The 13,899-nt window shown below is 38.3% G+C and overlaps 1 protein-coding gene across 1 annotated transcript in view; it reads left to right on the top strand.

Annotated features, from left to right (window-relative positions):
- Positions 1 to 13,899, top strand: part of CRACDL (CRACD like) — a 97,791-nt gene that overhangs the window by 31,784 nt on the left and 52,108 nt on the right. Inside the window, 4 exon segments of the mRNA XM_078146373.1 lie at positions 857 to 1,028; positions 6,137 to 6,272; positions 7,134 to 7,295; positions 10,246 to 10,314. Of these exon segments, the coding sequence (XP_078002499.1) occupies positions 857 to 1,028; positions 6,137 to 6,272; positions 7,134 to 7,295; positions 10,246 to 10,314 (539 nt within the window).

Below are 13,899 nucleotides of genomic sequence, written 5' to 3'. Positions count from 1 at the left end.
CAGTTAATGATCTGCCTTTGTGTAGACCTGCAGATTCAGAAGTGAATCCCATATCGGTAACCCATAATTTCTTGCCTGTTAAGATGGAGTTCATTTCATTTTGAGGGCTGATGTTTTACCACTTGTTACGTAGCTTACAACTTTCTACTTGAACAAAGTCGGAATCTCACATAATATGAAATGAGATTTCTGAATAATCTATAAACCTTTAGCCTCTTTCATTTCATAATCCTGAACCATATTCTCCAATATATTTTTCACCCTGTAAATCATCTTCCCATTGAAGTCACCAAGTATGTGTTGACTTGGTTTGAAAAATTTTTTTCAAGTTTTTCATATAATTTCTCTTCCTCCTCTGCAACATATGGCACATATAGAGTAGATAGTCTGAAATTATAGTGATTTATTTGTTTACGCTCAAAGATCATTTCTAGGTCATATGATAAAGTGTCACATGAAATCACGTTTCTTAGAAGTAACCCTTCTAAGGGATGAAAATCCACCCTACCAGTTCCTTTATTTCTTTCTCTGAAAAAAAAAATTGCAAACCATTCTGCACCTTGTCATGTCTTCTGTTTTCATTTATAGTGAGAATGTTTATCGGAAATGGTTCATTTGATCCAGTGGTATCTCTTTTTAGTCATTAGATAAAGATCCCACATTTAGAGTACCAGAATTTAAATTAGTGGTAGACCAAAGGAGCAGGAAAACAAAAAAGGTGGCCCCAAAATTCTATTCATGTTCTGCTTGGTCTTTGTTTTTCAGTTGTCCCTTATGTGTGTTGAAGCGTATAGATGCAAAGGGGTACTAACTTTTTCCAGGCACACACATTTGTCTGTATGTTTATCTCATTTAGGAAAGAAGAAGTCCAAGTTCAAAACTTTAAAAAAATTCTTTGGGGGGAAGAAGAAGAGAAAAGAGACCTCAGCATCTGCAAGTAGCAGCAGCTGGAAGCCAAGCCAATCAGAGAGTGATTTCATTGCTCCAGCATCTCTACCCGTTGGCTATGACTCAGAGGATGAACTTGAGTAAGTTATAGGGACTGGACTTGGCTTCTTATTGGCCAGTCAGTTCATAAACTTTTAATAAGCACTTACTGTGTGTCACGACTGTACTAAGGCTGGGCATGGATTATTATACATCAGGCAGCTAAGTAGTACAATTGGCAGCTAGGTGGTGCAGTGGATACAGCACCGGGCCTAGAATCAAGAAGACTCATCTTCCTGAATTCAAACCTGATCTTAGACACTTACTAGCTCTATGATCCTGGGCAAGTCACTTAACTCTGTTTTTTTTTTCATCTGTAAAATGAACTGGAAATGGAAATGGCAAACTATTCCAGTATCTTTCCCAAGAAAACCTACACGGTCAGGCGTGTCTAAAATGACTGAACAACAACAAAAGTTCAGAAATAGTACAATAGATGGAGCTGTAGTCAAGAAGACCTGAGTTCAAATCTGGCTTCAGATATTTGGGCAAGTCATTTAACTTCTATCTGCCTCAATTTTCTCATCTATAAAATGAGAATAATAGCGCCTACCTTCTAGGATTATAATGAGGTAATACTTATAACGTGCTTTGCCAACCTTAAAGTACTATATAAGTGCTATTATAGTTGTAATTATTATTATTGGGACCCTATGATCTGGAAGGCATTTCTAGACATGTAAGTTTTTCTCTTACTTTGTCTCCCTGAACTTTCCTGTTTTGGGAATCAAGAGGCCTAGGAGGGAATATTTTATTTACTACTTGTGTGACTTTGAAGTTATTCACTTCTCTCTCTGGGCTTCAGAATCTCCAACTATAAATTAGAGTTAGGTTAGTTGCTTTTTAAAAAAAAATTTAGATTAGCTGCTTTCTTTTTTCTTACTGTTTTAGACTAATTGTTTTTTTGTCGTTGTTGTTTAAGTGCTTTCTAAGGTCTCTTCCAGTTCTAAAATTTTTATGATCTGAAGATTCTCCTGAATAATTCTTTTCTTCCATCGAATAGTGTTTTCTGTCTTTCCGTATTCTTCTATGGTGATAACTTTTACCTAAAAGTCTTCTTAGAGCTTGTCAGACTTTGAACTCTTAGAAAGAGAGAAGCCATTTGGGGAAAGCCATTTATTTAAAAGAAAATTCTTGAATAAATGAAAAGCATTTATTAAGTAGCAATGTGTATAGCACTGAGAATAGGATAGGGATAAAGACAGGTCCAATGATTTCATTAATAATAGGGAACTCCCACATCAGGAAACTTTCTCTCAGTGCTGGTGAACTACCTATATAGTCTTAAAGTCAACCAGAGCACTCAGAGGTTAAGAAACTTGTCCAGAGTCACACAGACAGTATGTATCAGAGCCAGGATTCAAATTGTCTCTCCCCAGATCCAGGGCCAGCTCTTTATCCACTATACCATGCTGATTCTCTTGCTGTAAAAAAAAAAAAATTCCCCAAAATAACTGTGACCTACAGGAAATAATAACAACTTTTAAAATGGCTAAAAAAAATAATCATCTTAAATTTAGCCAAGAGTTTTCAAGAAAGATAGCAGTTCCCTGGGATTAGAAAGTAAACGTCATTGTGCCCCATTCATAATAATTTTGCTGATGATGGATACTCTGGTACTCTTAATAAATGGCCCATTGAACTGTTCACCAAAGTCTGTTTCACTTACCTAAGAATGACCACTTGGTGGCAGCAAACAACTAAAATATCTTTGGGAGATTTGAATTATTTTTTCATTCTCTTTCCTTTCTTCTCATTCTTTTTATGTGTGTGATATCAAGTAGCACAATCATCAGTATTTTGAGATCTAGAATCCACAGTTGGCATTCAAACCTTCTTAGTAGCCTTCTGTCAGCATTTTGGAAATAGAATGCTATTAATTGTGCACTTGCTTATTGGATATTGCTGTCTCACTTCAAAGAGACTGGCTGAGGCTGTGCCTACTGGATACTGGGGCAACTGGTATATAAGTAAAAAAACTGAAGTCGTTGCCCAGACAATACAATAATCTGCATCCAGTTTGATCAAAAGTATTGTACTTAGGGACAGCTAGGTGGCGCAGTGGATAGAGCACCGGCCCTGAAGTCAGGAGGACCTGAGTTCAAATTCAGCCTCAGACCAAACGCTTGACGCTTACTAGCTGTGTGACCCTGGGCAAGTCACTTAACCCCAATTGCCTTTAAAAAAAAAAGTATTGTACTTAACTTCTACCATTTCTTGCTGTGTTTTTTTTAGGTAGTCAAAGATTATAAACTTTCTCATTTCATTACTTAGCTGGCAGACCCGAGCAATAAGACTAGATGTAGTTCCATTATTATATGCATCATCATATATAAATGTTACATATTTATGTAGAATTATAAATTCTGAACTGGAAAAGAAGCCATCTAGGGCAGTTCCCTGGAGATTAGGAAATGAGGCCCAAGAAGGTCGATCGCACAGGTAGTAATAATGAGAGGTGGGATGTGAATTTTGGTGCTCAGACTCCAAAGCCTGGTTCTTTCCACAATACCAGTACAAAGGCAGTACTATGTAGCAGATAGACAACAGACCTCCAAGTCAAAGAACTGAGTTCAAGTTTCACCTTAGGCTACATGAATAGAAGCATAGTATCTAACACAAGGAAGGTATCAATCCCACGGTGCTCTGCTCTAGATGAGTCATATCTGGAGTATCATGTTCAATTAAAGGTAAAATGCCTGAGGTATAAAATCAGGTGCAGAAGAAGGTAACTGGGGGCAGCTAGGTGGCACAGTGGATAGAGCACCGGCCCTGAAGTCAGGAGGACCTGAGTTCAAATGTGACCTCAAACCAAGCACTTGACCCTTACTAGCTGTGTGACCTTGGGCAAGTCACTTAACCCTAGTTGCCTAAAAATAAAAAAATTTTAACAAAAAAAGGAAAAAAAAGAGAAGGTAACTAAAATGCTGAGGATATGCTAAACAAGGGAATCCATGAATTTGTTTTTTGGGGAAAAAATCTTGATAACTGTGTTTCAGTGTAATTGGTTTCCTTTTCTGTCCTATTTTATCTATTCTATCCTACGCTTCTAAAGGATCTTTAACACACAAAAAAGTTAAGAGCTCCAATTCTAAACCATGCCATGTGAGGACATACAAGTTTACCAGGAAGAAGAGAAGACTTCAGAAGGGATCTCTACATTCATTGTTTTCTTCTTTTTGATTTGTTTGAGATTGGGTCTTCCTATCTCACTGTGGCTGAAAATACAGTAGCCATTCATGGACCAGACTGCTGATAGACATGGAAGCTTTGACCTGCTCTGCTTCTCACTTAAACCTGTTCACCCATCCTTAGGCAGTGTGGTGGCCCCCTGCTCCCAGGGCCTCTCCTTAGTGGTGCTACCCTCAGGGCAGAAAACCAATCATCTTGGTGCACTGTACCTCAAAATTCCTGGGCTCAAGTAATCCACCAGCCTCAGCCTCCCTGCCATAGTAGGGATGGCCACATTAGGCCACAATCGTATTCAAGTATTTGAAGCTTGATGTGGGAGAGAGATTTAATTAAGGTTTGTACAGTATGGGCCTCACAAGCAAAACTAGGACAAATGCAGGGAGGCAGATTTTAGCTCAAATGGGGAAATATTGCTTCACGGTTAGAGCTGTGCAAAAGTAAAATAGACTACCTCAGTAGGTCATGTGGCCTCTAAGTCCCTTATTGGAAAAACCCATAAGGATATTGTCCCACTTCAAAGAAACTGACTGGGGCAACTGATGTAAAAGCAAAAAAAATTGAAGTTGTTGCACTAACAGTGCAGTAATCTGCATCCTAGAGACCTTCACACTAAAGCTGAACTTTTTATATACCATTATGCATGTGTAAAATACACACACATACACAAACTCACATATATAGACAATCCATTGAAGATGTTGTAGAGGGAATTCAGACTTAAGGTAAAGGTTGGATTGCGTATAACCTCCAAGCTTCCTTCTAATTTGGAGATTCTGTGATTCTGTGCCTAGGGGTTGTTTACCATTTGAATGCTATTTGAAGTTTGGAAGAATATGAATTCATAGAACTGCACGGACTTCCTCTGGGTGGTATTCATTTTGCAAGCAGTGTGTCGCAAAATAGCCTTCAAGGCTGTTGGCAGGTTACTAAGGTCAAATTTTCACATGCACAAATGCAAAAAAAATTGGCAACATTTTCAGTTCGTTGTACTGAGACAAGCTTTCCTTCCTTCATTGTCAGGTGTCTAAAATAGACCCTTTTCCACCTATTGTTTGACTGGCCACCATTGCTAGGAAAATGTGACTATTAATTTCTGCATCCTTTATAGAGAATACATCCTCCATTTATTCCTCATGAATCCTGTTCCAGACTAACGCCTTGATTTATCTAGTTGGTGGGGGAGGGGAGTAGTGGGGTGTCAGAATTTAGATTAGAGGCCAGGGTAGCAAGAAAAGAATGATCTTTGAAAATTGGTAATATGCCCACATTACATTTCAGAATGCGCCCATGTTCCTGTATTGCATAGACTAATAAAAAGGGACCGTGGATTTACAAATTTGAAATTTCCGTTCAAATACGCCATTTGCTAAACCCAGATGCCAGGACATGAGTGGATATTTTGTCTGATCTTGTGACCAGACTATCAGGCAGCCAGTTCACCCAGCCTGCTGTGCAAACACAGCCTCCAGAATAGCTTCTTTACTTGGGAGCCAGAGTGTCTGCTTGCTTACATACAAGAAATGACTTCACTCTCTCCAGATTTTCCATATAACTTAAGAGTGGAGAGGGGTCAGAACTGAGATTGGTTTTGAGCTGTTCTTATTCATTCTGCTTTCTTGGGGTCGTCATTCCTGTCCTACTTTTTTTTTTAAATAAAATAAAGTTTGCATTTTCCCCATCACATATCTCATCTCTACTATGAGAATTCTTGTCTCTGAAGTACCTGACATGTAGAAAGTGTTTCTTAAAGACTGCTTGACTGACTGCTGTGCTCCTAGAGGTCCTGAGGGTTGGTCTTAGACAATACAAAGATGGTGTCATTGGGAACAGTCCCAATATTGGTCTTTTTATGTCATCAAGCCACAGTTACATTTTCTGTGGTTCTTATCACTGAGGCATGGAGTGATTAAGAAGGAATGAAAGCGTGTATAGTGTGAACTTATCTCTTCTGCCCTAGGGATCACAAGGGTACCCTGGGAAGCCGAGCCCTTTCACACGACAGCATTTTCATTCCTGAGACAGGTCAAGACCCCCCCAGGCCAGCTCGAGTGTTTTCTCAGGAAAATGTGTCAGAGAGGATCAGAGCTTTACAGGTAATATTCCAAGCAGTGACATATGAGATGTGGAATTTAGGTATTTCGTAATGTGTTACTATGATTATTTGGATGCTACACTCTCAGTCAGATCATGATTTCGTCTCTGGGACCACTCTACACCTTTTATCAACACAGATCACAGCCTTTCCACTTTTCAGTATGTGGTTTCAAGAGTTGCTGTGGCCCCCTAAAATTTTTCATTTCGTGAGTGGCTGATCCTCTAGGAATTCAGTTCAATCCAAATCCAGTTGACTTTTTGTTAAGTCACTGCACTGTGTAAGGTGCAAGGGCTACTTTGCAAAATGAAAAGACAAAAATGAAAAATGGTCCCTTCAAGGAGTTTAAATTCTACTGCACTCTCCAAATTTAGGCCATCTGGTCTCCAATGGTATCCATTGCCCAACTCATACCTGAAGCCTTTCCACCTTGGGTTGGATCCACAAGTACTTGGGATACCACTGTTGTAGTCTTTGAGGACCCATGCCAAACTGATGCAACAGAGCAGGACTTCATTAGAAGTTTCTCTACTATGAACACTTTTCCATTCATTGTTAGTAAAATAATTTATTCTCAAAAAATTCTATCCTTGTCCACTCTAAATTACAGCTACAGAGTTAATCATTTCTGAAACACTGTGATGAAGGGGGACATAGACTTTGCAGAGTAGGTTTCTTAGTTCAGTCTTTAGCACCTAGCATGGTGCATTAGCACAGAGAAGACATTTAAGTAACATTATTGATTGTGTAGATGATTTTTTAAAAATCAGTCATTATCAGTTATATCAGCCCCCCAAAAAAATTCCTGTTAATAAATGGTAGGTGTCAACTTAAGAGAATATTTCTTTTTTTTCCATTACAGATGAAAATCCAATATAATGTGAAACTGGGACCCCCTCCTCCATGTGGGATTCCCACTAAACGGGGAGATGATGCCGGCATGAGTTCTGAAGATGATGGGTTACCCAGGAGTCCTCCAGAAATGTCTTTATTACATGATATAAATGCCAGCACTTCAACAAAGGCAAGTATCATCATCAATATCCTGTGCTTTTGACCCATTTCTGTCACAGAGGGCTGCTAGATGTTTCTTGGGGTACCTGCTCTCTTTCCTTTTCAGATTATTCCCAAAGGGCATATATGTCTATGGTAAGAGGAGTGCTAGCAGATTTTATTGGTTAGATCAATCCTTAGATGGATTGGGAGTATGGGGGCCATTGGCCATACTTGGTTTTTATCTTTTGAGCTGAAAGTGGTCCTTCTTTAGAGATGATTCAGATACTATGATATGGAATGCTGTTAACATGTAGGGGATGGGTATCACAACATTCCTTGAAACACATTTAAGAAAAACACCTTGACACCGCCACCTCCTCTGCCAGTATATGCAACAATCCATCTTACTGGTCCTTCAACTCTACAGTGAAGAGAGGGAAGTACTTTTCCTCATCTCTACCCAGGGCTAACCTTGGTCATTATAATTACATGGCATTCAGCTATGTTCTATTGTCCTATTGTTCTTTTCATTGGCAACTGTTGTAACTATTGTAAATTTTTTTCTTGGTTCTTCATTTCACATCAGTTTTTGTCTCTATTAATTTTTTCTTGTGTGACCATGGGCAAATCACTTAAAACTACCTGGATTTCCTCAACTGTAAAAGAAGGAGGAGTTAATCTAGATGACCTCTGAAGTCCTTCCGGCTCTAAAGCTATGATTATATCTATCTGGTATAACTTGTTTAGACCAGATGGCTAGTTTCAATGAAATGAAACAAATTCTGCCTCTTTTTTCTAGTTTGTGTTTATGAGGTTTGTGAATAATTTGTGTTTCTGGGTAAGCACTGAATGTACATGGCTATATGTTTCTGTTTAGGACAGGAGAGTTTTAAGGTTCTGGACAGAAATATGATAGGGTCAGGATGCCAGAGGGTCAAAAACTGGTGTAGGTAAAAATGGATAGGGCCATTTAACATTTAAATAGATTTTTTTTAATGTTTATGGGCTCATTATGTACCCACACGTACACCAGTACCTATATGTTTGAGTTAGCTAAGGAGTCATAGTGGATAGAGCAGCAGGTCTGGAGTCAGAAAGATCCCGAGTTCAAATCCGGCCTCAGACACGTACTGGCTGTGTGACCTTGGGCAAATCACTTAACCCCTATTTGCCTCAGTTCCTCATCTGTAAAATGGAGAAACACTGGAGAAGGAAATGGCAAACCACTCCTGTATCTTTGCCAAAAAATTCCATGGACAAGTCCATTGGGTCACAGAGTTGTACAGGACTGAATAACAATATTATGTTTCTAGAGTCAGCTAGGAGGCACAATAGATAGAAAAATAGACCTGGAGGCAGGAAGACTTCAGACAGTTGTGTGAACTTATGTGCTTCAGTTTCCTCAACTGAAAAATAGGGATAATAATAGCACCTACCTCTCAGAGTTGTTAAATGAATTAAATGTGATAATATTTGTAAAGTGTTTAGTATAATTCCTGGTACATAGTAGGTACTTAATAAATGTTGCTTCCTTCCTTCCATGATAGACATCCATATTTTGGTATGTGGATGGAGAAATTTACCTTTAGTGTTGTCCATTGGAGCCAGAGAAAATAAACTCAATAAATAAGTTCCTAAGCCCAAATAATGCAGTTCGTTCACTTAACAGCCCAACTTTCCAAGATAATTTTTTAATTTATTCCTAAAGCTTTTTGTACGGGTAGGATTATTACTCAAAACTATACGTAAGTCAGAAGAGCCTTGTGGTTAAAGATATAAACATGAATAATAGGGTAAAGCTTTTTTTTTAAAAGATATTGGAATATGTAATCTGACAAGTCTTTCTTTTACTATGATACTTTGAGCAGATGTTATTTGCATCTATACAACATTAGGACACACACAGATAAATGTAGTTTTAGGGAGTCTGCTAGCAGATTCAACTGAGTCCTATAGTTTTCTTACAGAAAAGCAGCCTGGTATAATGGGGTAAGGGCCAGTCTTGAAGTCAGACTTCCTATACCTGCTAACCCAGACAAACCTCAAAGCTATCAATGGAAGAAAGTTGCAGATCTGCTTTGGTAAAAGGAATGAAGGGAAATTTCTCCTGTCACTTTCTCACACAGATAGTGATATGACCACGAGTTGGGGGGGGGGAATCCAACTTCCACATTGTCATGGATTACATATGCAACAGAAATTTAGATTTGGAACACCCCTGTACACTGAAGCAAGGAGAGGAAAGAACAGTCTCCTGGTAATGACTAACAGTGGCATTCCCACTGTATCATTTGGATTTTGTGGTGAATAAGCAAGAGGAGGCAGAAGACTATATGGCACTGAAACTAGGTCTAGGATATGTCAATTTATAGTTTATTGTTTCAACTCTCTTTTTAGGCCTATCATCCCATTTCCCTTTTAGGGGAGAAGGGAAAGAGAAAGAAAACAAACAACAGAGTGTTGAGAAAATTCTGGCCTGGGAGACCTGGGTTCAAGTCCCAGCACTGGCACTCACTAGGTTTTATGACTTTTGGAAAATCACTTAACCTCTATGGTCCTCAATTATCTCATCTGTGAAATGTGGGAACTGATTTAGATAACTTTTGAACTCTCCTTTCCAGCTTTCCCATCCTGTGATTTCCATAGCGTTGGTCTAATTTTTCCTGGTTCCCAGATCATAGCAAACCTTCCCTTTTAAATGCCATGATTCTTTATGATACAGAAGGAATACTGTTAGTATTGTAATCTAAATAATATCAAAATAATAACAGCATGTTACCTGAGTAGCATAATATTTAGATTAGACCTTCATTCTTTTTCTGTACCTTTTATTTTTTTATGTTCAAGTTTGGCTTCTTAATACCGAATGCTGCAAGTATTTTATGTTACTTTTGTATTGCACCTAGATGTGTTATCTGTCTTGTAATCCACCTCATTGTACATCTTTGACTGAATCTCTCCCTCATTCCATTCCACAGTTCTCTGACCCTCACAAGCATCTTAGCTCTTTGAGTTTAGCTGGAACAGGCAGTGAAGAAGAAGAACAGGTAATTTCTAACTCTATTCATTAAAAAGAATACAAAAATCTAGACCCACAAAAGCTTAAGATATAAATAACACGATGAACAAAATCAGGATTTTATAAAACAGCAACAAGATATGTGGCAGAATTAACCTTTCCATAGACTGCATTGATTTAAAATTCATACCTTTTTCACTTTACCCACAGTCCTTTCATGTCAGTTTTTTTGTTTTTGTAAATATATTTCTTTTCGACATTATGGAAACTTCCCAGAAACACCGGAGCAAATCCCCCACAAACAAATTATATTTCAGCAAAACCACCTAATAGAGTGATTCACCTTTCACTTCTGTAGTTGCCCATAGATAACAGAAAGGAAGGATGTGTGGTTGAACTTTAACAATATGGTACAGACATTGTCTGTATTTAAATGTCACATTTTTTAAAAAAAAACACCCCCAGAATAACTTGACTTAATTCGGTTGAGCTAATAACAGCAATTCACATGGCAAAGCACAATGCCTAACTTTATGGCATTAAGTAAATATATAAAATAAATAATGATGATTATAAAATAACAAATGATAGTGTAGTTCAGGGTAATGAAGGGGAGGAGACAGCATCATCTTTGTTCCTTTAGTTATGAGAACCAAATTCTGGTCACTGAAAGGGTTCTCTACATATAAAACTAAGCTTGAACAAAATCAGTTTAGCTATTCAAAAGTGATTAAAACAGAGATCAATTGATGTAATTGTGCTTTAAATCCCAGAGGGATAGGATTGTATTCTTAGTTTGTGCCATATGACACTTAGTATGGCCTCATGTACACATAGATATTTAACATGAAACAATGGTTTCATGTTATCAACGGAGTGTTGTGATTTTTTAAAAAATTCATTATCTGAGGATAATACCATGATATCATTTCCTACTTGAATAGATTATTTTGTTTTTTTTTTCTTTTTTTTAATTTATTTTTTTCCCAATTACATGTAAAGACAATATACATTTTTTTTTTAAATTTTGAGTTCCAAATTTTCTCCCTCCCTAAGACAATAAGCAATACAGCTTATGTATGTGCAATCGTGAGTAGATTATTTTGTAAACAAATTTGATTTTAAAATGTAATTACTACGTGCAAAGACCAAGGTTTATGAGGCTTATCATTTATGGATTTTTTTTTCAGTGAGGCAATTGGGGACTTGCCCAGGGTCACACAGCTAGTAAGTGTTAAGTGTTTGGGCTGAGGCTGGATTTGAACTCAGGTCTTCCTGACTCCAAGGCTAGAGCTCTATCCACTGTGCCACCTAGCTGCTTCACTTATGGAATTTTCAAAGGAGGTTATTTGGTACAGAGGCAGCTAAGTGGCACAGTGAATAGCATGCTAGGCCTGGAGTCAGGAAGACCTGAGTTCAAATGTAGCCTCAGACACTCACTAGCTGTGTGACCTTGGGCAAGTTACTTAACTCTGTCTCAGTTTCCTCACCTGTAAAATGAACTGAAGAAAGAAATGGCAAACTACTTCAATATATTTGCCAAGAAAACCCTAAATGGGACCATAGAGAGTCAGACATAACTGAAAAATGACTAAACAGCTACAGTTTGGTACAATGGGAAGAATACTGGCTGTGGAGTCAGGATCTGGGTTCAAATCCAACTTCTGATAGCTTGCTACTTGTGTGACCCTGGGCAAATTGCTGAACATCCCTAGGCCTTAGTCTCCTCATCTGTAAAATGAGAGGGTTGTCCCAGATGGTTTCTGAGGCCCCATCCAATTTTAGAGCTTAGGACATGAAATCAACTGATAATTTGATTCAATCCAACAAGCATTTATTAAATAACAAATATATGCAAAGCTCAATGCTAGGCACTGGAGTCAGCATGAGAAATTTTTTTTTTGTAAATAGTATTTTATTTCTTCCAGTTACATGGAAAGATAGTTTTCAACATTCATTTCAACATTTTGAATCCAAATTTTTCTCCCTCCTTTCCCTATCCCTTCCCCAAAACAGCAGGCAATCCAATATAAGTTATACGTGTGCAATCATACCAAATACATTTCCACATTAGTCATGTTGTGAAAGAAGGAACAGAACAAAAGGGAAAAACCATGAGAAAACAAAAAACAAAGAAATTAAATGAGAATTTTGCAGAGTTTTGCAGAAGCCACAGATCACACTTGAAGGCCAGCAGAGAACACAGAAAACGTTTAGAAATTCAGAAATGCATAAAATATATGTATATTATTGTATAATATCAACATATCTTATCTTTTAATAACATAAATATATACTTTCTTCTCTAGCATGAAAGGAGGGCCAAAAAATTTTACGTGGATTTTCCAGATTGTGGGAAATGGGAGCGAGGCAGCCACCACACCACTAACCCCTGCAATGTGGAAAGGTTAAGTGTAATGGGCTGCTATACAGGTGGCTGCATTGTTTTAGCCACACTGAGAAAAAAAGACCCCTTAGACTCAAAGAACACTGAAAAATGGGCCCTAGGCTTTAACAGCTAGAGATGTCAGACAGTGTTAACACACCTATGGTCACTAGCAACCACAGCCTGCTGTGCTTACCAGGACAGTCACAGTAAGCAGCAACCCTTACAGCTAAAAAGTGAAGCCTTTCAGGGGACAGCTAGATGATGCAGTGGATAGAACACTGGCCCTGGAGTTAAGAGGACCTGAGTTCAAATCTAGCCTTAGAAACATGATAAGTGACCCTGGGCCTTGCAAAAAAAAAAAAGTGAAGGTTTTCTTTTTTCCAAGAAGCAAAAACTAAAATAATCACTGTTTAGAGGTCATCTCTAGATCTGGAGGAAATGAGGAAGGTCCCTAAACTATAGCTGCTTACTGTTTCTTTATTCTTTTTTTTTCCCAGGGTCAAAGCAAACAATTGTGTGTGTTTGTTTGTTTTAATTTAAATTTATTTTTAGTTTTCAACATTCACTTTTATAAGATTTTGAGTTTAAATTTGTCCAGCTTCCCAAGACAGCATGCAATCTAATATAGGCCTGCATCTTCATTCTAGTGGCTATTTGAGTTATGTTTAGTGCCCTGTAATCTGGCTCTTTAGGCCCTCCTCACCCCCTTCCAAATCCAGATGACCCCACTTGAATTTACAAAGGTGGGATTTCAGAATTCTATGCAGGGGGGAGGGTTGGACTCCATTGAGACCCCTCAGAGTCACAATGACTAAGCCGAGGCCAGGAGCTGGAGTTTTGGAGATATCAGTTAAAAAGCTGCCTCTCTTAGTCCACCTATAGCTCATTTCTCAGAAAAAAAAATTATTGAATACAGGATTAAAATGGGGCATTGCCCCCTGGGGTTACGCAGTCCTGCCTAAAACTGTACATAGATGGGTATCTTGATTGCCCGAGGCCTCAAAAACTGTCATAATCGCTTAATTAGAAAACAAAGCCAAGACTGAAATTTAGAGGTCTAATGCAAGGTGAAAAGAGAACTTGGTTTCATTCCAATTTCTTTATAGGCTTTCCCAGAGGAGTAGAGGTTGGAAGGGTTATAAGCAGAGAAAAGGGGTGGGGGGCTGGGGGGAAGCAGGAATTATTCATGCTTCCTGAGACTTCTTGGTATTGTGTGGCTGTATT

This window comes from Phascolarctos cinereus, unplaced genomic scaffold, assembly GCF_003287225.1.
Source record: "Phascolarctos cinereus isolate Bilbo 61053 unplaced genomic scaffold, phaCin_HiC Scaffold_726;HRSCAF=1367, whole genome shotgun sequence".
Lineage (NCBI taxonomy): Eukaryota > Metazoa > Chordata > Mammalia > Diprotodontia > Phascolarctidae > Phascolarctos > Phascolarctos cinereus.
This window is presented reverse-complemented; position numbering and strand designations above follow the sequence as displayed.